Consider the following 23,122-nt stretch of genomic DNA (forward strand, 5'->3'; position numbering starts at 1 on the left):
TACGCAGAATTTTATTGATCACTGCTCTCTGCTCCATTTATTCCGAAAACGTTCCTTTTTAACACTATCGATCCAGTCTAAATAGATTTCTCGAATTTTCGCCCATTTCTAAACTCTGAATTATAGTCCTTTTCTGAAATTCAATTCCTAGAATAAATTTAAAGTAATTTGAACACGTTTGAAAACTAATTCATGATTTCAGGTTGACGGAAATATCAAGGATATACCAGGGCTAACAAATAAACTAATTACTGAACTCTATAATGTACATAGAAAATATTTTATATTTTATACTTTCTCTCATGATATTTAATCTGTGATAAATTGATAATCGTGGATGTGAAATGAAATATACGGAGATAACGAACAGCTCAAAAGTTCATTCAATAATACAAAAATTGGAGCAAACACGGACCTCCAAAACATCGGATTTTTTTCCAGAAATAGTATTCCTTCAAGACAGCAAAATATTCATTTATTTGTAAGTCTGCCTCATCTGTTTCATATTTAGATATTTTTACTTAAAAAAAAATAATCGTAATTTGAAATTGAAGCTTTATGACAAACGAAATGACTTTAAGTTTTCAATCGTCAATTCCCCTCACTTATGCAGCAATATACCTTAAACGCCTGAATAAGGGGGTCATATCTAACAGTTGATTTTATACGCAAGAGTATGTTCTAAACAATTTCTTAAACGATGTAAATCATTGACAAACAACAATGAGTAAAATAATCACTGGCGTTTTTCATAATGATAGTTAGGCCATTATTACATACACACGCGCGCTAGCGCTTTATGAAAAATATGCCTACGTGCAAGTCTTGTGTGATTTACACACCAATAACTCACACCAAACTTAAAAATATTCCTTTTATTTACATTTTACATGTCTAAAATTACCTAAGATATACTCAATGTTTGAATTTCTCGCTGCCTGATATCTTTTTCTTTTTACTAACGACTCTGTAGCATATATATTTGTGTAGATTGCACTCCAGCATATCATATGCATTACTGTTCATGAAAATATATTAAAAATTTTGTAGTTAACAATATATTTATATGTATAAAAGACTAAATAGCAGACAGGTTAAATCGTTTTTGACTTCACAAATAAAGCCTAATTTCTTTGATACATATCTATGATAATCATTTTTGGAGAGTTTTGTGTGCTATTAATACATAGATTCCTTGCACGATTCTGAACTGGTACTTGATATGGTTCTACATTAAGAGAAGTGGAAAATTATATCTCCACATACAGAAGAAATATCATTAACCTTCAGGTGTTTGAACCTACCAAACGATAAGGAAACACTTCATAGAATTCAAAGTCCTCTACTTATCTTAGATTAAAGATCATTTTAATTTCAATTTTAGAAAAAATACAAATCATAAATAAGTTCGTGAAATATACTTTTAAGTCCTTAACGTTTGACAAAATTAACATATATTTTTCATGACATGTTATGACATGAATTTTTGAAATTATTAAAACCAACGCTGTGATGTAAATATGATGTAAATGTAAATATTGATCACCAACAGGAACTTCTAGTGAATGACGCTCACATCAATGTACTATAATTCCTTTGGCCTTTTGTTTCCAAAGAGATTGTCTATAATTAGAAAGGGACCCTATTGTTTGAATGAGATAAAAATGTAAATGTTGATAAAAAAGAGAAATAAAAAAAACCCCATCTTCTTCAAGGTTATCTGTGAAAAAAATTATCCGACTCGATTTTTAATCCTCCAGGAAATGATTTTATTCGCTTTTTATTCTTGAGTTCATCCAATTTTGATACCCTAAAATGTTTATCATAAGATTAGTCGGCAGGGGATTCTCACTCCTCCATGAAACCTGATTTTCCGTATGTTTTAGTGTTAAATGGACTTTTGGGCTTGATAACTGCTCTTAACTCCTTACATTTCATTAAGTAAACTCTTTGTTTTTACCCACAACAAATATGTTTAAAGGTAATTAAGTTTTGAAAAGTAGACATCTGTCTTGTGCATTTAAATTGGAAATGTACAAAATGTTAAATCAATACATATAAACAAAATGAAATTTTTGGTATGCTTGTATTTGTTTCTAATTTAGTAATTAAAAAGTTGGGATTTGCGTCAAAAAACTACAGAATTGACGGAGTAATTATGATAATCTGTCTATTGTTTTTTGCTTTAGTTCTATCATCTTTCTACGGAAGCTGGTAGCTATAGGTGCCACGTAGACAAAATATTTTATCTTATGTCCGCAATTTAATTTCTGTCGGCCGCTATATAACTATCTGGCGGCTGCCAGTTAACCTTCTGGTGGCCGCAGATAAAATATTTTTTTATCTTGCACCAACAGCTTCCGTATCTTTCAACGTTCTCAAATAAATAGATCATATACTTATTGATATGATAGAGATAAAAACAAAATGATATATATGCATACTGATTATTCAAATAGCAAAGATCGATTTGTTTGAGACTTCGGGTATTTAAACGCTTAACGTTTGTTATATGCAAAACGAAAGTAGGTTTTTTTTTTCGAGATTTACAGGATGTTTTTTTCGTACACCTGATTTATAAAGGTAAAAAAATTAAGCGTTAGTAATTGATATATTTTTGGGAGTTAAAAATTTGTTTATGACCTTTTTTATTTTAATTGCTTACAAAGGGATCACTAGTAATACAGTAACCACGCATTGGTGAAAATTAGATGAAAGAACACTATTTTGATTTTTAGTTTCGTTTTAAAAGCATATTTAATTCCTAAAGGTAACCCTCTTTATAATGTCTTATAAATGGGTATGAAATACTTTGATATACTGGAAAGGGGAAAATTGAATTAATAAAAGAATATTGTAGATACTGATTTTTTTTCTGAATTCGAAAGTTTTACTGATATTGAAATGACGCTCTTTAAAAGAGATGAGAAGATTGTAAGTTGTTTTCCTTGGCTACAACAGTTAAACTTCCAGATTATTTCTTTGTTTCCACATGTCCTCAAACTATTTTAATCTTAAATCTTTACCTAACATTACTGGATTTGAGGTTAAATTCCACGACTTTACACCTTTTTAGGCTTACATTCTTACCTTTTTTGCTTTTTTTCTTTCCGCAAAATCAAATGTTTTGATTTTAACCTTTAGGCTTTCTAAAATACTTTAGTCAATCAATCTTCCTTAAATTATTTTTTAAAAAAAGAATTAATGATATAATAAATGACAAGCTTCTTGAAAATAATCGTTTTTTTTTCTAACAAAATTAGAAAGTGATGTGAATTTATTAAATGCAAAACAAAACTTTTAAAAATGGTGTAATTACACATCACAGATTTTCAACATGTATCAGGAATGGATTTTATTTTCGAACTGCACAAGATTTCAACATACAAATAATATGATATAATAACTTTCGTATTTTCTCAAGGTCAAAGGTCAGGGTCATTTCATTTTTAGTATCAGTTTTTTTTTTCTATCTTTTAAGACAATTTGAGTTTCTTATTCATGGAATTTAATTTTAAGGAGTCAGATGTAAAACAAAATTGAAATTCAAAGAAGGTGGAAGGACCTCTTATTGTTCTGAGAACAATAAGTCTCCCATTTATTATTGATATTACTATAATTATTATTTTCCAGCTACGTCATCTTTTCAAAACATGAGAAGAGGAAAGGAAAAATACATGTGCTTACATTTCCTAGTTGTACTCATTCAGGTAAGGCCGTGTATTGTACTCTAACTACAGTGGTTTTTTGGCGGAAGTAGTAAAAGAAAATACAGAACAACAAATAATTAATCACTTTTGTGCCTCTGAAATCAGTTTTCAAAAATGCAGTCTTAATGTGACACTTTATAATTAAAACTTTTAACTAAGAGAGAGAGAGAGAGAGAGAGATTTTATTTAATCAATGTTTAATTATAAACGATCATAAAAGCTAGGACTTGACTACGAGTCTACGACAGTGCCTCTCTATAATACAAGGTCAAAGTCATACATGTATAATTTTTTAAAAGTTAACATTAATTACATACATGTAAGAATGTGAAAGTGTATAAAATATTTTTATGAAGATAAATGTGTACTCATTTTGACAAGGCGCATATTATGCCTAATTCTTTTTATTTTAGCTTTTCTAAAATTACCATTCTTTTCCAAATTTCAATGAATAAGTCTATATATAAATTTCCAATTTTTTGCCATCTTGTTGATGTTTAATGCTTAAAATAATAAAAATTCGAAAAGATTTTTCTTTGTTTTTACATTTATTATTACATTTTAAGTAGCACAAATTTTAAATTAGCAACAAAACAATTATTTTGGAAATTAAGCAAAGCAAATTTGGTAGGCTGAAATATATGGAAATAACGTATAGTATTTAAACTCAAAATTCCTTTAAATAATACAAATGTTGGTGGAAATTAAACACGGGCATCGAAAACATCAAAGGTGGAATCTGGTAACAGTGAGGATTGAGCATCCCCTGTCGACCAGAGTTACACCCGCTGTGTACTCTTTGTCATGATAAAAAAAAAATAACGGAAACCCCATCTATAATTTCAGATCATTGATACCGTTTTAAGCTGTCCTGCATCGATGCCAACTATTTCGTACGTATCCCATTGTCCAACAAGTCAAGAAGAATGGACAAAGGCAGCTGAACGGAAGAATTGCGAGAGCATTGCGGTAATTCAGAACTGTACTGATCGGAGTAAATTTCAATATCATTGTTTAATGAATCACTGGAAAAACGCAACACTTGAAGTTTGTGCGCCTATTTTCTACTTACAAGGTATGTCTTTACAAATCTAATGTAATGTTTATATACTTTTATTAGTATATGTAAAAATGTAAAGAGGTCAATTTTAAAGCTTGAAGACAAAACAGGCTTTTATAGTTAAGATAACTCATTAAACTAAATGCAATTTTTAGGATATTGTGCAGAATACAACATACAAATGAAACAAGTGGCAGAAATTTACGACGAAGGATTCGAATGTCTGAAGTTTAATGGCACACAAAAATGTCCACGAAGATACCTGTCCAATGAGGCCTATAAATGTAATGTCAAGTACATTTGTAAGACGTGTATCTAAACATGGAGGACTATCAATACAGCATATACATTCATTTCATTTTTTTTTCTTTAGATCAACGATGCTATAGGTACAAGAATATAATTATGAGTACCGAGAAATTAAGGTAAACAATTATTCGGACTTGAACTTGTGTGAAATAATTGATGTACATACATATGCATATGTGTTACAGAAGGCGGTGTAAGTAATATTAATTTACTTTATTCCAAAGTCGAATGAGAAAGAGGTAGTATTTTTTATTACAGTTCAAAAGCCAAAGACAATAGTGTGATTGGACTCGTGTTTATTGTCATCGTTTCACTTCTATTTGGAATCCTTGCCTTCGTGGTTGTGATGATGAGAAAGGGAAAATGTGATAAACTCAGCAAAGGTAAACAAAAAGTGGAACAATCTAGTTTATATAAAATAAAATGATGCTGGTTTTCATAATACACTGAAGGCGGCGTGTACGAGGCTAAAATGGTGGCGTTATTTGATCATAAAGTTCTTCAATAGCCCAAGGGTCAATGTCCTTCTCTGGCCATTACCTTATGTATGAGATCTTGACAAAACATTACTTGTTAATTCTTTAACTTAACATATCTACATTACACTTCATGAGTAATTTCTGTTTTACTTTTTGTTTTCCCCATCAGTGTTTTTTTAACAAAGAGATGGATAGAAATATGTTTTACTCCTAATTTATACACCGGTAATTATATGTTGTTCAAATTAAATCACGTTAGAATAAAACATAATTATAAGTAAAGTTTAAAACTGTTGACAGTAAAAGAGACACAAGCAAAAGAGCTGCAAAATAATATTAACATAATTTTATCTCTTGGTTTCAACAGACCAATAAGAATTCGGAACAGTAAAAACTTGATAACTAACTATTTCCAGAATGGCATATTTAATTTTATGTTTGTAAAATTTGGATATTTTCTCAACATATATATTTGAATATTTATATTGAACCACAATGCACTCGAAAATCATTTAATGGAAGTTAACAAAGATGTTAAACTAATAATTTTAAATTTTTGGAATTTAAATAAATAAACCAAAAAAAAAAAAAAAAAAAAACGCACAACACACAAAACCAATTACTAAAATATTGGTCATAAAAATTATTTTTGATGTATATATTAAGTTTGTTTCACTTAATTCTAACCATAATCTAATAGAAATATTCTTAAGCTGTGTTTATCTTTTTTTAATAGACCATATTGTGTATAAGTATTGCTCAAAACAGGGAATAGCATTCACTCTCTGTGAAACAGTAATTAAGGCAATAATAGTCATAATGAAAAGTATTCATTTTCAGGAAATATTGATTCAAGTGAGGTCATGACATTCTAAGGATATAGTGGGGTCACAATGGGGACGTAAAATATTCCTTTTTGTTAGAATTGGAATTAGGCGGAAGATTGAACGCTGTAACCACTACACTACGAAGTCTATGAATATTCGTTGTGTGTACGTGTGACTACAATAAATGAGTTTATTGAAGCTAATATTTTTTTCCAGAAAAGTTTGATTTTCACAAAGAATGGATTCAGTCTCAATTTGGATGTAGAAAAAATGTGCATATTGAAACTCATTTATACATTTCAACATAGGATACCTGCCTTAATTCTGCAGGAAATAGGTTCAAAGACAATGGACTATGCGTGAACAGAAACACTGTTGCTTACTTACATTGGAAAATTTAATGGTAACAAGCAAATTCAAAGAATTGCGGTCCCCCGCTTTCGGTGTCTTTGTGGGTGGGATCTCATTTTTATGACATATTGTGTCTAATATGAACAACCTATCATATGTCATTTATTGAGAAATTATCACTTAACTCCAAGGTCAAGGTCAAAGGGTTAAAGTTCTTGGTATCCAATGAAAAGTCTTCTCACAGGGATTACATATGTGAAGTATAAAAGCCCTAGCCCTTACCATTAAAAAGTTATGGTCAAGGTTAAAGTTTTTTCATATGTACGAAAAATCTCCAAGGTCAAGGACAAAAGGTCAAGGTTGTTGATATCAAATAAAAGGTCTTGTCACAAAATATACATATGTGAAATATGAAAGTCTTAGTATCTACTGTTCAAAAATTTGTGGCCAAGGTCAAAGTTTTTGAGAAGTTGTTGAAACTTAAAGGTCAAAAGGTCAAAGTTCTTTGTATCCAATGAAACGTCTTTACAGAAGAATTAAATGTATGAAGTATGAAAGCCCTAGCCCTTAGTGTTCAAAAGTTATGTTCAAAGTTAACGTTTTACATAAGAACGGAAATCTCCAAGGTCAAGGTAAATTAGTCAAAGTTGTCTATATCCAATGAAAGATCTTTTCACAAAGAATGTACATGTGAATTATGAAAGTCCTAGTTTCTACCGTTCAAAAGTTATGGCCAAAGAAAATGTTTGGAATTTTTGTGTAAAAGTGGGTCAAACTCCAAAGTCAAGGTCAAAAGGTCAAGTTTTGTGGTACCAGAAGAAAGGTCTTATCACAGGGAATAAACATGTGAAATATGAAAGTCATATCTCAACTAAATCAAAAGTTATGGGCAAGGTTAAAGTTTTTGTGACGGACTGACAGACGGACAGACGAATGAGATTTAATGTCCCCTCGCTTTCGCGAAAGCTGGGGACAATATAATGAATCCAGTTGCTTATTCCTGTTCTTATATAATGCTAAGCATATCTTAGTCTAGCACAAATTGTGTAATTAACTGTCAAAAACATTTTTTTTTCTTTCTCACTTCTAAAGGCAGGTCATTCTAACAGCATAAAACTGCCCTACAATTAAAACATTTTAGCATGCAGTGTTTAGAGCTTCCTAAGCTCTTTTTTTCCATTATTTAAACGTAAATGAAGAATGGAGACTTTTACACACTCATGTTGAAATCATTGTAACGGCTTTTACAAACCCGTATTCTACTAAATATAATTATAACCATCCACGTCAACTTTAAAATAAGATTATCAATTAACAAGCACTGTATAGTTCAATAAAATGATTGAATCTAACCTATTTATGAGGATTAAATGAAACAAACTTATAGTAAAATATCTCTGAGCGGGGGATGGGGGATGGATACCCTCACCCTTTACGTCATCTTTCTTAATGTGACAATGATCTAGATTTCTGAGTTGCAGTAAAATATATGGAGATAATGAACACTATCCAAGCTGAAAACTCCATTAAACAAAACAAAATAGGAGCAGAGCAAACACGGACCTCCAAATCATCAGAAGTGATATCAAATGTCATGGAGGAGTGAGCATCCCCTGCAGACCGGTCAGACCTACTGTGAGCTCCTTGTTATGATCGGTTAATAATGGGGAAAATCCGTCGTCAATTCAGTGTATAACAATGAACTAAAAATTAGTATGAAAAACGTCAGTAAGTGCTTTACAGTCAGTTTTGAATATTTTTAATATCCAAAAGAACCAAAATGAATTTGAACTTATATAATTTTGGATTCCGAAACTTCATAAGAATCCTTACAAATGAAGCGTAAGCATCCCCCACCGATAGTAACACCTGCCGTGACTCCCCGTCACGATCGGGAAAAAACGGAAAAATATGTTTTCAACTCAGCATATAAACAATGGACCAACAATCAGCAAGAAAAACGCCAGTCAGCACCCGACTCAATGATAAATTGTACCTGCTGACAAGGTCACCGTATCGACCAGAGAACATATAAAATGATCACTTTAAAAGAGACTTCTGATATTCTTGATTCATCAACTTGTTTGTCAATAATTTACCTAGTTTTAGAAACAGTTCAAACGTAGATAATGCTCTTGCGCACCAAACCAACAGAGATACATAAACTTCGTATGCAGGCGACGCAGGTACACCGCTGCATAATCAAGGGAAGTTGACGATAGAAAAGGTAAAGTCATCACGTTTATCATATAATCCGGCTGCCAGATCACCATCAACATCCTCCTCAAGCAAAATATCATGTACAAACAAAGATGCATAAAAGGTTCCATTAGATGTTTCACCAAGCCTCTTTCTTTACACCTCACACAAATATTAATAGTAGTGAAGGAGAAAGTTCAAGAGTACTTTGCAACAATATATTCAATAAGTGGTGTCATTGTATCGACCATAGAACCTACGAAATGATGACTTTCATCGAGACTGTTGTTAATTTTGTTTCATAAATTTGTCAGTCAATAATTGTCCTCGTTTTAGAAATTCTACATACTTAAAGCATGCTCTTGCATATCGAATCAATTGAGATATGTAAACTCCGTATGCAGGTGATGAAGGTATATTGCTGCATAAGTAAGCGACGTTGACGATTGAAAAGTTATAAAGTTATCACGTTTATCACAGAGCATGGTTGTTAAATTACTATTAACGTCTTTTTCAAGTAAAATATCCAAATATGAAACAGATGTGTCAGACTCCTAGGTATCTTTCATCTCAAGCTCACCTGGAATATATGGTGTCGACATTAGAATGGAAATAACAATTGTTAACTGCCAGCACGTCGTCGATATATCTAAATATCAAAATGAGAGCCATAGCTTTTTTTTTCTTCCTCTCACGTATAAGACTTTAGACAAATTCTGTTTCATATGAAAACAAAAAATTTTTCCTCTAATAACGGGGCGCAATTGGTACCCATGGGAAATCAAATGGATTTTTGGAAGACTTGGTCTTTCTAAGAAGAACAAAAAGCTACATTACTTTGTTTTTATGTATTGACAAACATAAGCATACTTTTATAAAAATTGTCTGTTCATTTAAACAGATGGCACTGAAGAAGGACGAACCCTCTTACATGTACAGCGGACGGAAACACCAAAGGAAAACATTTCAGAAGCTGACAATTTTTCTCCAGGGTGTCAACAGCCTAATAAGAATTCAGAACAGAATAAACTTGGTAAGTCATTATTCCAAATTTTGATTTTATGATTTTAAAAGTTTGGATATTCTCTCAACTTATATTAAGAATGTGAACTCCGTATTCTGTGCATTTATATAAAAACACAAAACACTCAAAAATCTTAAATGTCAATGATAAGCTTATTCCTTATTACCTCTTCATTTAAACAGATGACACTGAAGAAAGACGAATCCTCTTGCATGAACAGCGGATGGAAATGCCAAAGGAAAACATATCAGAGGCTAACAGTTTTTCTCCAGGGTGTCAACAGCCTAATAAGAATTCAAAACAGAATAAACTTGGTAAGTCATTATTCCAAATGATATATTAAATTTTATGATTTTAAAAGTTTGGATATTCTCTCAATATATATTAAGATTGTGAAATCCGTGCATTTATATTTATGCCCTGTTCACATGGAGAGATTAATTCGAATTAAGGTAGGACCAAATAGATAGGTCAAATTTTTCTTCAAATTCAGTTTTTCTGAAACTTTGATATTTTGTTCTTGGATACAGAATTTCTCTTTATATATGATATAAAAGAAATTCAACCGCACATTTTTTGCCCACATAGTCTGAAATATGGCCTTTCAGACCCCTGTTAGAAGTTTGTGAAATCATACATTCCACTTGAGAATGAGCCTTATTTTAGAATTTTCTATTGATCTATTGCAAATTTGTGAAACACTTTTAATGAAGATAACCTTTTTGTTACTTTAAATCAGTAAGTCACATTGATACTGGAAAATTTGGGTAAAATATTAAGTAAAAAAGAACATTTATTGTGTCAGAAACTGAAAATTCACATGTAAATATCCGACAGTTTAAGTTTTCAAATTGATTCAAATTGGTCCTAGAATAAAATGTGTAAAAATAAAGAAAATTGAACCCGTACAGTGGTTTCAGATATTTGGTGATTTATAAAAAATTCAATGGCAAAAAAATAAAAGATTCAGTAGATGACGTCACAATATTTGACCTTTGACCTCTTGATATGACCTTGACCTTTGTAGTACATAAAGAATAGAGACTCCTTATATATGTTTTCAAATATCAGCCCTCTACTATTTATGGAACAAAAGTTGCACTGCATTTTATAACAGACTGTTACATTATTGTCTATTGCACTTAGATAGCGTAAACACATTCCAAAATGTAAGCTCCCAAATGACCAATATATAGGATTCTCTGATTTTTTTTCACAAAATATAACGCATATTTGCCAAAACTTATTATTTTTCTTTCAGGGCTGATTCATTGTTGTCGGTATAGTAATATTTCTCTTTTTTCCTCCAGTACTTTTTTAAGAAATGGTTAAAATAGAACCCACGGGTGTTTTGTCCAACCTTAAATGTAAGTTAATGCAAATTAAATTTGAAATGCGTTCACCTGGGGAGTTTTATGTGAATTAGTTTAATTCAAATAAATTTATTGCACATTAAACTACTTCGCATTATCTCCGTGTGAACGCCAAGCAAAGCTAATTCGAATTAGATTTTAACGCATGCGTAATGACAAAATTAAGTCAAATGCCACATGACAGCGGTCAGCTATAGGTAAATGTACTCATGCCATTTTTAAGTGAAAATTAAGAAAAATTGCGTTAATTAAAATACTTCACTTTCGCTTCTGCTTCGCAGTTAAATTCGCATTATTTTAATTGGCATTATTTTATCTCGAAAAATGCGAATTAAGCTCTACGTGTGAGCAGGGAATAAACACAAAACACTCGAAAATCTTTAATATCAATGAACAGCTATTTGCCTTTTGTCCGATCACTCTTTTTCCCGTAGTTTGAGAAGATCTTAATCTGTTCTACTATCAGGGATCATTGGCTGGGGGCTATGGATATTATTCCTCTGTTCTCAGCACTTATGCTTAATATTCAATTAAAGTTGATAATATTTTAACTTTCGGAATTTGAATGAACATATAGCATTCATAATGTAAATGAACAATTTGCTTTCTTCAAAATTGTGAAAGAAAAATCAAAAGAAAATAAACGCTTGGATTATATTGGTCATATTATTTGAAATATTTTTAGCTCACCTGAGCCGAAGGCTCAATTGAGCTTTTCTGATCAAAATTTGTCCGTCGTCTGTCGTTGTTGTTGTCGTTGTCGTCGTCGTCGTAAACTTTTCACATTTTCATCTTCTTCTCAAGAACCACTGGGCCAGTAAAGATGAAACTCATGTGGAATCATCCTCAGGTAGTGTAGATTCAAGTTTGTTCAAATCATGACCTCTGGGGGTAGGGTGGGGCCAAAATTGCCGATCAAAGTATTACATAGGAATATATAGGATAAATCTGTAAAAATATTCTTCTCAAAAACCACTGTGCCAGGAAAGATGAAACTCATGCGGAATCATCCTCATGTAATGTAGATTCAAATGTAGATTCAAATTTGTTCAAATAATGACCCCCGGGGCTAGGGTGAATCAAAATGGCTGATCAAAGTTTATATATAGGAAAAATCTTTTAAAATCTTCTTTTCAAGTACTTCAAAGCCATGATTAGTAATATTTATATGGAATTATCCTCAGGTAGTGTAGATTCAAGTTTGTTCAAATCATGATCCCCTTGGGGGTTAAAATTCAAGCCCCCCCAACCCCCCCCCCACCTTAGTAAACTTTCAGTTCTGATCTGATATGTGCTTTTTCCTAGCCGATGTGCTCAGGTGATCGCTGTGGCCCCTGGGCCTCTTGTTGACGTATGGATCAAGTTTAACTAAAAGCGTAAAGACAAGGACTGGACCACAAGAGAGGGTCGAAATTTTACTTGAAAATATAGAAGAGATGTTTAAAAAGTTTCTTTTAATATTATTAAGGAGGTCATGATAAGTGATATTTTAAAGAGTTTAAAGATCCTCAAGTTGTAAAAAAAAATTCTTACTGTATTGTAAAACGCTTTGATTAGCATTTATGCCAGAAAGCGCTATATAAAAACAATCATAATTATTATAATCATTAAAATATCTATCTTGTTCAATTCCTAAAGGTAGGTTGAGGTCAAATGGGATATCAAGGTTACACTTACACTAGAAAAATTTACAAAAAGAATTCCCTTTGAATTTATTCTCATGAACAGCTAGTCTGCAATCATTCTAACGTACTCAGTAATGCAGATTTGTTCTTTTAAATTACGACCTTGTGTGAGGAAGTACTAATTCAAATGTCTATAATTGACAAATGGTGTAAGGGGTGGGGACATAGGGGATGATAGGGCTATATTGAAATGGAAACTAACAAGGATTATTTTATATTTGTTGATTAAGCAGGGTCACTAAATTCTAACATTCCATTCTGATAGAAATATTCAAAAGTTGTGTAGACCTTTTTTGAGTCACAGATCTTTGTTAAAAGTATGGCAGAAATCAGGGAGTAGAATTCACCTATGGGGTTTAAAAAATCATATTGCTAAACATTACTAAACAATGAAATTATTTTTAAATATTCTGATAATTTACATGTTGGTTATGGGGACTAGTTTGAGTGTTGCTGCAAATAAACCTGGAGTATAATAAGCATTGTTTTCACGAATATTAATTGTATTTCTATGGCAGAGAGAAAAATGAACATTTCTAAAAATGCTATAAAATTACATACGGATAGTACGTATAGATGACGGAAGTGCTAAAGGTAAAAATTTTAGAAATTTAAATTCTTCTTTAAAACATTTCAAGTACTCGAGCTATGAAGAATAATTTAGAACCCTATATCACCACTCAGTAATAGAAAAGGAAGATTTCAGCAAACTGAAGATGTTGGTAATTGCAACATTTTGATACAGAAGTATAAAAGAATGGTAAATTTTTCTACATACACATTTACATTATCACCAATGTATTTTGACCTACTGGAAATAAAAATAAATATTTTTTAAATAGTATGCCGTAAAGTCAAACTAGAAAAAAAAGTCATTTTCTTTGTCTATTGGAAAGTCACCTAAGCTGAGAGTTCGTTGTATTTTTTAATCATAGGGCGTTGGTCTTCTTTTCGTCTTCCGTCCGTCTGACCGTCTATTCATAAACTCTTCATATTTTGGTTTCTTCTCCAGAATCAAATGTCGACCCACGCCTTCTTTCAAGTGGACATTTGTCATAACTGACTCAACTGTTTAAAAATCTTTTTAAAAAAAGGAAAGACAAAATTTAAGAAAACAAACACCATTAGAGAATTTGTTTAAAAAGAGATCTCCTGGTATAATTAAGGTAGAGTTACAAATAAAAATCAATGTTTTACATAAATGTATACCGAAAAAATAATGAAATATATTTTTTTTACTAAAAAATAAATCCAGCAAAAATGCCAAAAATAAATCCAGCAATACCCTGATTAGTTTTAAATACGAGGGTTGTTCAAATAGTTCGTAGACTCTTGTCATAACTTTTTTTTTTTTTTAAATTTAACTTTGTATTATTACCAAATTTGGTTCACATACTAGTATTTAAGCAACAGATTCAAATAAAGTTATGGTGGCCCGCGTGGTCATATTGGTTAGAGCGACTGCTCTGGAGTGGCGAAGTATGCAGTTTATCTTTACATCGTGGTTTCGAATCCAAATGTGGAACTTGGATACCAGTCCTTTGGATGAGACCGTATAAACAGAGGTCCCTTGTCGCAGTAGGTGCTGGCACGAAAAAAAAAACCCACTGCACAATGGCCCTAAGTGCCAAATATAGGACAAAATTTGCAGCTCTCCACCGACAAGTGGTGGCGTCTTCATATGATTAAAACATTCTCGAGTGGGACGTTCAGCAATATACAATCAGTCAATCAATTAATGTTATGATATTCAAAGAATATACTGGGGTCACAATGGGAGCATGATATGAAAAATAGTTTGAATTATATTTTAATATTCTGATGACAAGATAGGGGACAAGTATAAGTGTTGCAGCAAATAAACCTAGAGTATTACATGTATAAACAATATTTATCTACATCTACTTTACATATACCCTGTAGGTCTACGGACGAAGCTTCAAGATGATTGTAACGAGTAAAGTCAAGTTCTTTTTTACAGTTCTTTTATTTTAATTAAATTATCAAATTGGCAATGTACGAAAGCCCAGAAGGCTCATTCGAGATTCGAGTTTCCAAATACGAGATTCGAAATTCGAGATTCAAAATTCGATATTCGAGATTCAAAATTCGAGTTTCGAGATTCAAGATCCAAACGAACCAATCAAAAGCGGGTTCAACATTTGATTATTTCCCTTTATTATGTTTTTACTATCAAGAAATAATTCAATATAATTATATCAAATGGGTCATTTCATTAAATTATAATGCAAGAAAAATTGTTATATACATTAGAGGGAAATTTAAATAATTAATGGATTTTTGATCCGCAATGAATATTTCAATTCATATTATAGATTCTTAAAAATTAAATAGATTACATATATCAGAAGTATATAATTATATTTTTGTATGAACGACTAATTACCGGCCCCCAGGAGGTGGTCGGTTATATGATGTGAAAGTTTGAAGTCACTGTGCGTTTCTGCGGAGTTAAAACAATTTAAATAAAGAAATATTTAACAGTAATATAATAGTATATTGTAAAGCATCGTCGCAAGCCACGGGTTTGGGTCCATTCTGTTTGTGGAAATAGAATGGACACAAAACCCGTGGCTTGCGACGATGATTAAAAAGACGGTCTAAAGGTTAAAGAAGAACGCACAATAAACATAAAATTAAAAATTGTTAATGAAGAATGAGGTAAATATTTCAACTAATACTGATTTAGAAATTTAGATATGTTTGAGGTGCGGAGAAAATTAAGACATGTGTTGGGCGTAGTCTAAAGCAAAGACCGCGTTATGTATATTACACAATTTTACTTTCTCTATTCAAACGGGATTTGTACGTATTTATTTTAAAATGACGTGTACATATGTACATATATAAACATTTTGAAAAATATGGTTAAATTCAAATTCATTAAAAGACTTAGCAGGCTACAAAATATTAACAAGATTTGGCCCTAGCAGACGAGGATAATGCACGTTTTACAATGTGCCAAGAATTTTCCCGCTACAACTCAAAGAGAAGAAATGTAGTGGCGGATCTAGAGGGAGTTTAGTTTTTTCCTCTAAGAGAGAGCAAGGATACCAACATATTTGTTGCATTTTTATTAAATTAAACTACACTGCATATCTAGTTATAGATTACATTAAATTTTAGTTTTAAACTTTTAATGTAAATGCCATACAGGCCGACGGTTCAAAAGTTGTTGACGCAGAGTACCAGAGGGTTAATACTGAACATGCATTATATATATAATTAAGAAAATCAAGCAATGTCAAGCACAAGCTTTTAATATCACGAGGATATATATTAAAAGATAAATATATGATATTTTAAAAACAGATCACCATAGTCTTTAGTTGCTTCATAAAAGGAACATTAATTGGTTTGCGGCCGATTTTTGACGCTTGCATCAATATATGTGCCTTGTCGTAATTCTTAGAAAAACACAGGTACGTGTGGACAAGACCCCCCCCCCCTCCTTGATATTGAACCCCGGGGCTTATTTCTCTGTTATGTGTAGCCTTACAATACGAAAAAAATCGCTGGCGTAAAACCCCCATAATAATCGCTCAACCAAAAAAAAAAAAAAAAAAAAAAATCAAAACAAAACAAAACAAAAAAAAACACTATTTATTACCCCACTTTACAAGAAAGAATGCTGTTTACGGAGAAAATGTGGGATTATTACGTCAGTGATGCAGAGTCAGTCCGATAGCATGGACTAAGACAGAAATACATTGTATATGTAGAGACAGTGTCAATCGACATTTAAAGTTAAAACAACATAAATGCATTTAACACCAGCGGGGGTACAACGTAAACAGACTGGAGTGGTATATCCTTCTCTTATAATGTATAGTGGGTATTTGGGGGGGGGGGGGTGTTGAGCGATTATTCTGGGGATTTTACAATTTTTTGTTATTGTATACATGATGAATAAGTTTAATAAATATAACTTGTGAAAAAAATGTCCAATAAGCCCTAGGGTTGAATATCAAGGGGGAGGGGGGGGGTGGGGTTGTACCGTTCACAAGTACCTGCGGTTTTCCTAACTGAGGAAATGCATAAAAATTAAGTTAAGTAGACAATTCAAAAAAATATATACTCCTTAAATATAAAATCTATTTAATATTTAAGAATCTATAATATAAATAAAAATACTTTTTGCTGATCAAAATTCCATTAATTATTTAAATTTCCTTCTAATATATATAACACTTTTTCTTGCATTGTAATTTAATCAAATGACCCATTTGATATAATTGTATTGAACTATTTATTGATAGTAAAAACATAATAAAGGGAAGTAATTACATGTTTTGATTGGTTCGTTTGGATCTTGAATCTCGAAACTCGAATTTTGAATCTCGAATTTCGAATTTTGAATCTCGAATTTCGAATCTCGTATTTGGAAACTCGAATCTCGAATGAGCCTTCTGGGCTTTCGTAGCAATGAGCTACAAACAAACAAAAATATATATACACACATTAGCAATAGAACACACAAACAAAAATAAAGTAATTAATCAGCATATCAAATTAAATTCAAACGAACACATACCACCAAAATATGGCGATGCCACACCAAGTCACTCACTCGTACTTTTACTGCACGTATGGTCTCTACAATTAAATAAAGAAGATACCGGTATTTATTATATTAAAGATAAAAAATATAGTATTTAGTGTAATTCAAGTTAAATAAAACACAAGATTTACACCATTCTTACAGTAACATGTATCACTCTCAAACTTGAATACGTTCCATTCAACATAGGGGCGTCAGCACAGTGAGTATAAATAAATTACTTGACGAATCAGTTTAAAATCTTAGAGATTTACTCAACAAAATAATAATTTTATAAATTCAAATCACTGCACTGAAAATCAATAAAAAATAGAAAACAACTAGATCAATATTCAAATAGAATTTTATAAGGATATTTATAATTAAATCTCTAAAGAAAATAAAATACCTGGCGCTAGGACAAAAACCCTATAAATAGACTATCGGTTTCAGTAAGTATGGTGCGCGTGTCGCGTTCTTTTAATATGCGCAAAATCAACTGTTACATGATCTTCGTCAAATTAAAGTTTCCTTTCTCCGATAGATATATTTACATCAATTTGGCCCAAATGTACATGTTGAGTCTTAATCTCGGAAAAATGAATTGCACTTTATTATTACTTATTGTTTTCAGGAATATAATTTTTATTCCTCTAGATCTGTCAGAGAAAAAACCCGAAACATTTCCAAAAATACTATAGAATTATATCATATTAGGAGTGTACATTCAATTAAAAACCGAGTGGCTTCTACCAAAATTTATGCGACATTGATATAGATTTCTAGTTGCAGGTATATCTAAGAAGAACAAAAAAAATGCATATTAATATTATGAATTACAGACTTATTAGCATAATTTTAAGTTGTCTATGATTTAAATAGATGAAACGAAAGAAGAAACTGATCTTCATTCAGCAGACAGAAATGTCAAACGTAAGCATTTGAGTAACTGATAATTTCCTTTTAAAACAGTTCATGAACTTTCATTATAAAGAATAAAAAAGCCCATATATATTGGAATTGCCATGGGTACAAATTGCGCTCCGTTTTTAGCAGACTTATTTTTATATTCATATGAAGCAGAATGTATACAAAATCTTATACGTGAAAAAATGAAAACACTTGATGTGGCCTTCAACTCGAAATTTAGGTATATGGACGATGTATTCTCAATTAACAATGGTAATTTCCATTCCTACGTCGATACGATATATCCTTGTGAGCTTGAGATAAAAGATACCACAGAGTCCGACACTTCTGTTTCATACATGGATATTTTACTTGAAAAAGATACTAATGGTAATATAGCAACCAAGCTATATGATAAACGTGATGACTTTAACTTTTCTATCGTCAACTTCCCTTACTTATGCAGCAATATACCTTTATTACCTGCATACGGAGTATATATATCTCAGTTGATTCGATACGCAAGAGCATGCTGTACGTATGAACAATTTCTGAAACGAGGGAAATTATTGACAAGCAAGTTGATGAAACAAGAATATCAGCAGTCTCGTTTAAAGTCATTTATTTTGTAAGTTCTATGGTCGATACAATGACCTTGTCAGCAAATACAATTTATCATTAAGTCAAATGCTGACTGACGTTTTTTATACCAATTGTTAGTCCATTTATACACTGAATTGACGACGGATTTTTTCCGTTATTTCCTGATCATGACAAGGAGCACACGTCGGGGACCATATGAACGAGGACGATAAAGAAGTAACAGATCTTTTCAATATTGCAGATATATATTTTCTGCTTTTGTTCAAAATGTATTGAGTATTGAAAAACAAAGAATGGATTTGTTTCAAAATCAAAATGTTTGATATTGTAGCAATACCATCTACAAAGTCAAAGCCTGCACCGGCACCGCCGAAAAATTTTATTAACAAGAATGATGAAACAAAGTGAGTACTTGTACGAGTAATATGGTACATCTTTCGATATTAAGGTGAATACTTTTTGTTTTCTGTTTCAAAGACCTATATACCTAGGTTTTCAGACTTGGTTGGAACAAGAGTATTATATAATTTCAAAACTTTGAACACTAATTATAAGATGAAATAGTTTTGGTAATATTTACATCCACTGAATATTTTTTCCTTTATTTCTTATGAAGACCATTGCCATTTATCAGTGCATGAACAACACTGAGCAAGCCACATGTGTAGTTTTCTTGATTAATGGCTGTTCCATCAGTTCTGCATATAATGAAATATTTATCTTAAAAACAATAGTTAACAAATAATTTTACTTTGAGTGATTTTTAATACAGATGTAAATATAAACAATAAAATGCTTTATTTGTTTATTAGTACGGGAACTAACATCGAAGCAATTGCAGAAAAAAATTACATAACCCGCTTACACGTGTTATGTATTTTACTGCAATAGCTGCATTATTAATTCCCGTACTAACAACTATAGAAAGCATTTTATTATTTAAATAAAACAATGACACTGCAAAGCGGAACAACAATTCGCATAAAGGATATCTACGAGGGCTGTTCAATAAATAATGTCCTGAACTGTATGACATGCAACTTTTCTCTCATCATTGAATCTTAATGAATTGATAACAGTTTATTTGACCACTTTTCATCACAGAGTTTCAGAGTGAGAAGCTGGAAAACAAGGGCTATTCGAGACACTGCATTAAAAATGAAGGGTAAAGAATCAGTAAACTAGAATGAAAATAAACGCTTCATCAAAGCTGCTGTAAAAAAAGTTGAGAATCCCAAAGAAATATTCACTGAAATATGTGGAATTTACATCAACCAATGTATGTTTTATAGACACATGTGCAGGTGGATTTCAATGAACATAAATGGTATAATGGGCATCAAAAATTGGTAGCGTCCTTGGCGATAAGGATTTACAACAACCATTGTATTGTTTGCCAAAATTTAAAATATAATCACTGATGATGTTTAATTACCTTTAAGACAAATAGCAAATTTAATAGACATCATCTTGGGGGTAGTTCACACTGTTTTAAAGAAACATTTGACAGTAAAAGGGCTTAGTACTCCATGTTTTGAAAAACGAGTGAGAACGAAATCGTGTAAGAATATCTAAACAATTATTTGAAAAAATCATAAATTGTAGTTATCCATGTTTGTCTGAAATTCAAGCAGATAATGAAACATGAATCCATTGCTTTAAACCCTTAAAACAAATTTACAATAAGATGTACTTGACGAAAAAGCAAAGATCTGAGAAAAGCAAAGAATTACAAATGCACAAACATAGTTTTACATGCCATTTTCTTTAATATTAGTGGCCTTGTTGTTCAAATTCTTGTTCAAGGTGCCAGCTCATTTTCTGAAGGAGTTTAGAAAGCAAAATTTTTGCAAAAAATCGAAAGGTTTATGAGAGGAAAAAACCATAATCAGGATTCCACTACATTAAATTTCTTCGTAACAGCGTCCAAACCCATGCGCCATAGAGAGTAAAGTAGTTTTGGAGATAATAGGGAAGTTTATGTATTGTCACATCAGCAATATTCGTCAGATCTTTTTTCCCTTTGACATGTTTCATTTTCCAAACTTAAAAAAAAACCTTTTAGAAAGAAACAAGTCCAGGAAAATATTCCAGTATACGAAGGGGCATACTCAAAAATGTTTTCTTAGAACAATTTGCAATTGGATAAAAACATTACAGACATGTATTTTAATTAAAAGAGAATATTTAAGTGAAATTATTAATTTGACTAAATCGTTGAAAAGGACATTATTTATTGAAGAGCTCTCGTATAAATCAAGGCAGCATTACCGGTAGACATCGATCCCGAATTAAGACACTTCCATTTCGAACATGATTACCTCACAAACAAACAGATACAGTAGAGTTAATCGTTGTGAGGGAATTACAAAGTATTCAGGCATTTAACATCACGAAAATGAACGAACGTCATAAAGAAATCCACCAATATTCGTGATTTTTACTTTGCTCTGCGTCAATAACACCTGTAGTATATAATACAACAATGTTAGATAGACTTTGGCCATAAAAACTCCCTCTTCGAACGCATGACAATTATTGAAGAAATTTTTATGAATAATTTTGTGGAGTTTGACAAATGGTGTTTGTATCTTTTTTGCATCCATTAAACAGGTTTGCAAATTATGGAACTTTAATGTTTAATGAAATTTACTTTGAAGGTCAAAATATCTTTACATACTAATTTGTTCAGTCTTTTGGTTCTGTTTTAGATTAGCTGAACAAGAACCAAAAACCGTTAAGATGGCAAAACACCTTCACCAACTCCTTCAAAGGAGCATGCAAATGATTAGTAAGTTGAAAAAGTTGAAAATGTTCGACAAATGGTTGGTTTTTTCATAAAGAGACAAATTTATCTCAGTGATTTTATTCAATCATTCTTTTTTTTGTTTTAGATGCTCAACTATTCAGATAAATACTGATGTCTTCATAAGGTCCAAGTGAAAAAGTTTCTGCGAGAAGCTGATTCATAAGTTTAAAAGACAAAGTATATAAATGAAAGCAAAATATCTGTGAAGTATTTTGCATTATTTTCATTGAAATTGATTTGCTCATTTTGTGTTTATATAAAGTTATTACACAATAGATAAACCAAAATTATCCTATAAAATTAAGTTTTTTTCAGAAATTCTAATATTTTTGTTCTTGGTTACAGAATCTTTCTTTATTTTTAGCTCTACTGGTCAAAGATCAGAAGAGCTTATGCAATGGTAAGGTGTCCGTCGTTCGAACATTTGCCTGGCTGTCTGTAAACAATTTTTCAAAACGCTAGTCCTCCTATAGTTTTGGTCCGATTTCAATATAACTTGGCACACAAGTAGACTACACAAAACTACATAACCTAGTGCATCGATTTTTTATTTTGATGAACGGTGTTGCCAGTATTACTAGAAATAAAAATTTTCATGAAATTCATTAAAACACTACTCCTCCTACAGTTTTGGTATGATTTCAATATCACTTGGCACACAAATAGACTATACCAAGATATCAGTCTACATTTTACTCAAAGATAAATTGTATTTGCTGACAAGGCTATTGTATCAACAATAGAACTTACGAAATGATGACTTTAAACGAGACTGCTGCTCATATTCTTGTTTCATCAACTTGTTCGTCAATAATTTACTTCGTTTTAGAAATTGATCATTCTTTTCCGTATCGAATCAACCGAGATATATAAACTCCGTATGTAGGTGATGAAGGTATATTGCAGCATAAGTAAGGGAAGTTGATAGAAAAGTTAAAGTAATCACGTTTATCATAGGGCTTGGTTGTTAGAATACCATTAACGTCTTTATATTTACATTTCCAATGTCTTTGTCCGATACACAAGGGTTGTCCCAGAAAATTTTGTGCGCTGGTGTTTAAAATTTCATTTATTTGACATCATTAATGACAAATATATGGCGATATTTGCCAAAGCGCTTTGAATAAGACATTGTTAAAAATGGTAACGTTAAGCGGTAATGTGGAGCAACAAACTATCATGCAACACTATGTTGAGTGGGATTGGACTCCTGTATGTAGGAA

The 23,122-nt window shown here is 31.6% G+C and overlaps 1 protein-coding gene across 1 annotated transcript; it reads left to right on the top strand.

Annotated features, from left to right (window-relative positions):
- Nucleotides 1-2,519: 2,519 nt before the first annotated feature.
- LOC134239648 (uncharacterized) lies at nucleotides 2,520-21,881 on the top strand (the record flags this gene model as incomplete). Its single annotated transcript, XM_062721819.1, has 11 exons — nucleotides 2,520-2,583; nucleotides 3,634-3,710; nucleotides 4,557-4,785; nucleotides 4,926-5,054; nucleotides 5,144-5,195; nucleotides 5,338-5,462; nucleotides 9,837-9,968; nucleotides 10,142-10,273; nucleotides 18,461-18,511; nucleotides 19,422-19,494; nucleotides 21,802-21,881. Coding segments are annotated over exons 2-11 (1,060 nt in total), but the record flags the coding sequence as incomplete, so codon positions are not given.
- Between the last annotated feature and the right edge of the window lie 1,241 nt (nucleotides 21,882-23,122).

Source organism: Saccostrea cucullata, unplaced genomic scaffold (assembly GCF_032062105.1).
Source record: "Saccostrea cucullata isolate Sc308-1 unplaced genomic scaffold, CSIRO_AGI_Scuc_v1 ctg4579, whole genome shotgun sequence".
Taxonomy (NCBI): domain Eukaryota; kingdom Metazoa; phylum Mollusca; class Bivalvia; order Ostreida; family Ostreidae; genus Saccostrea; species Saccostrea cuccullata.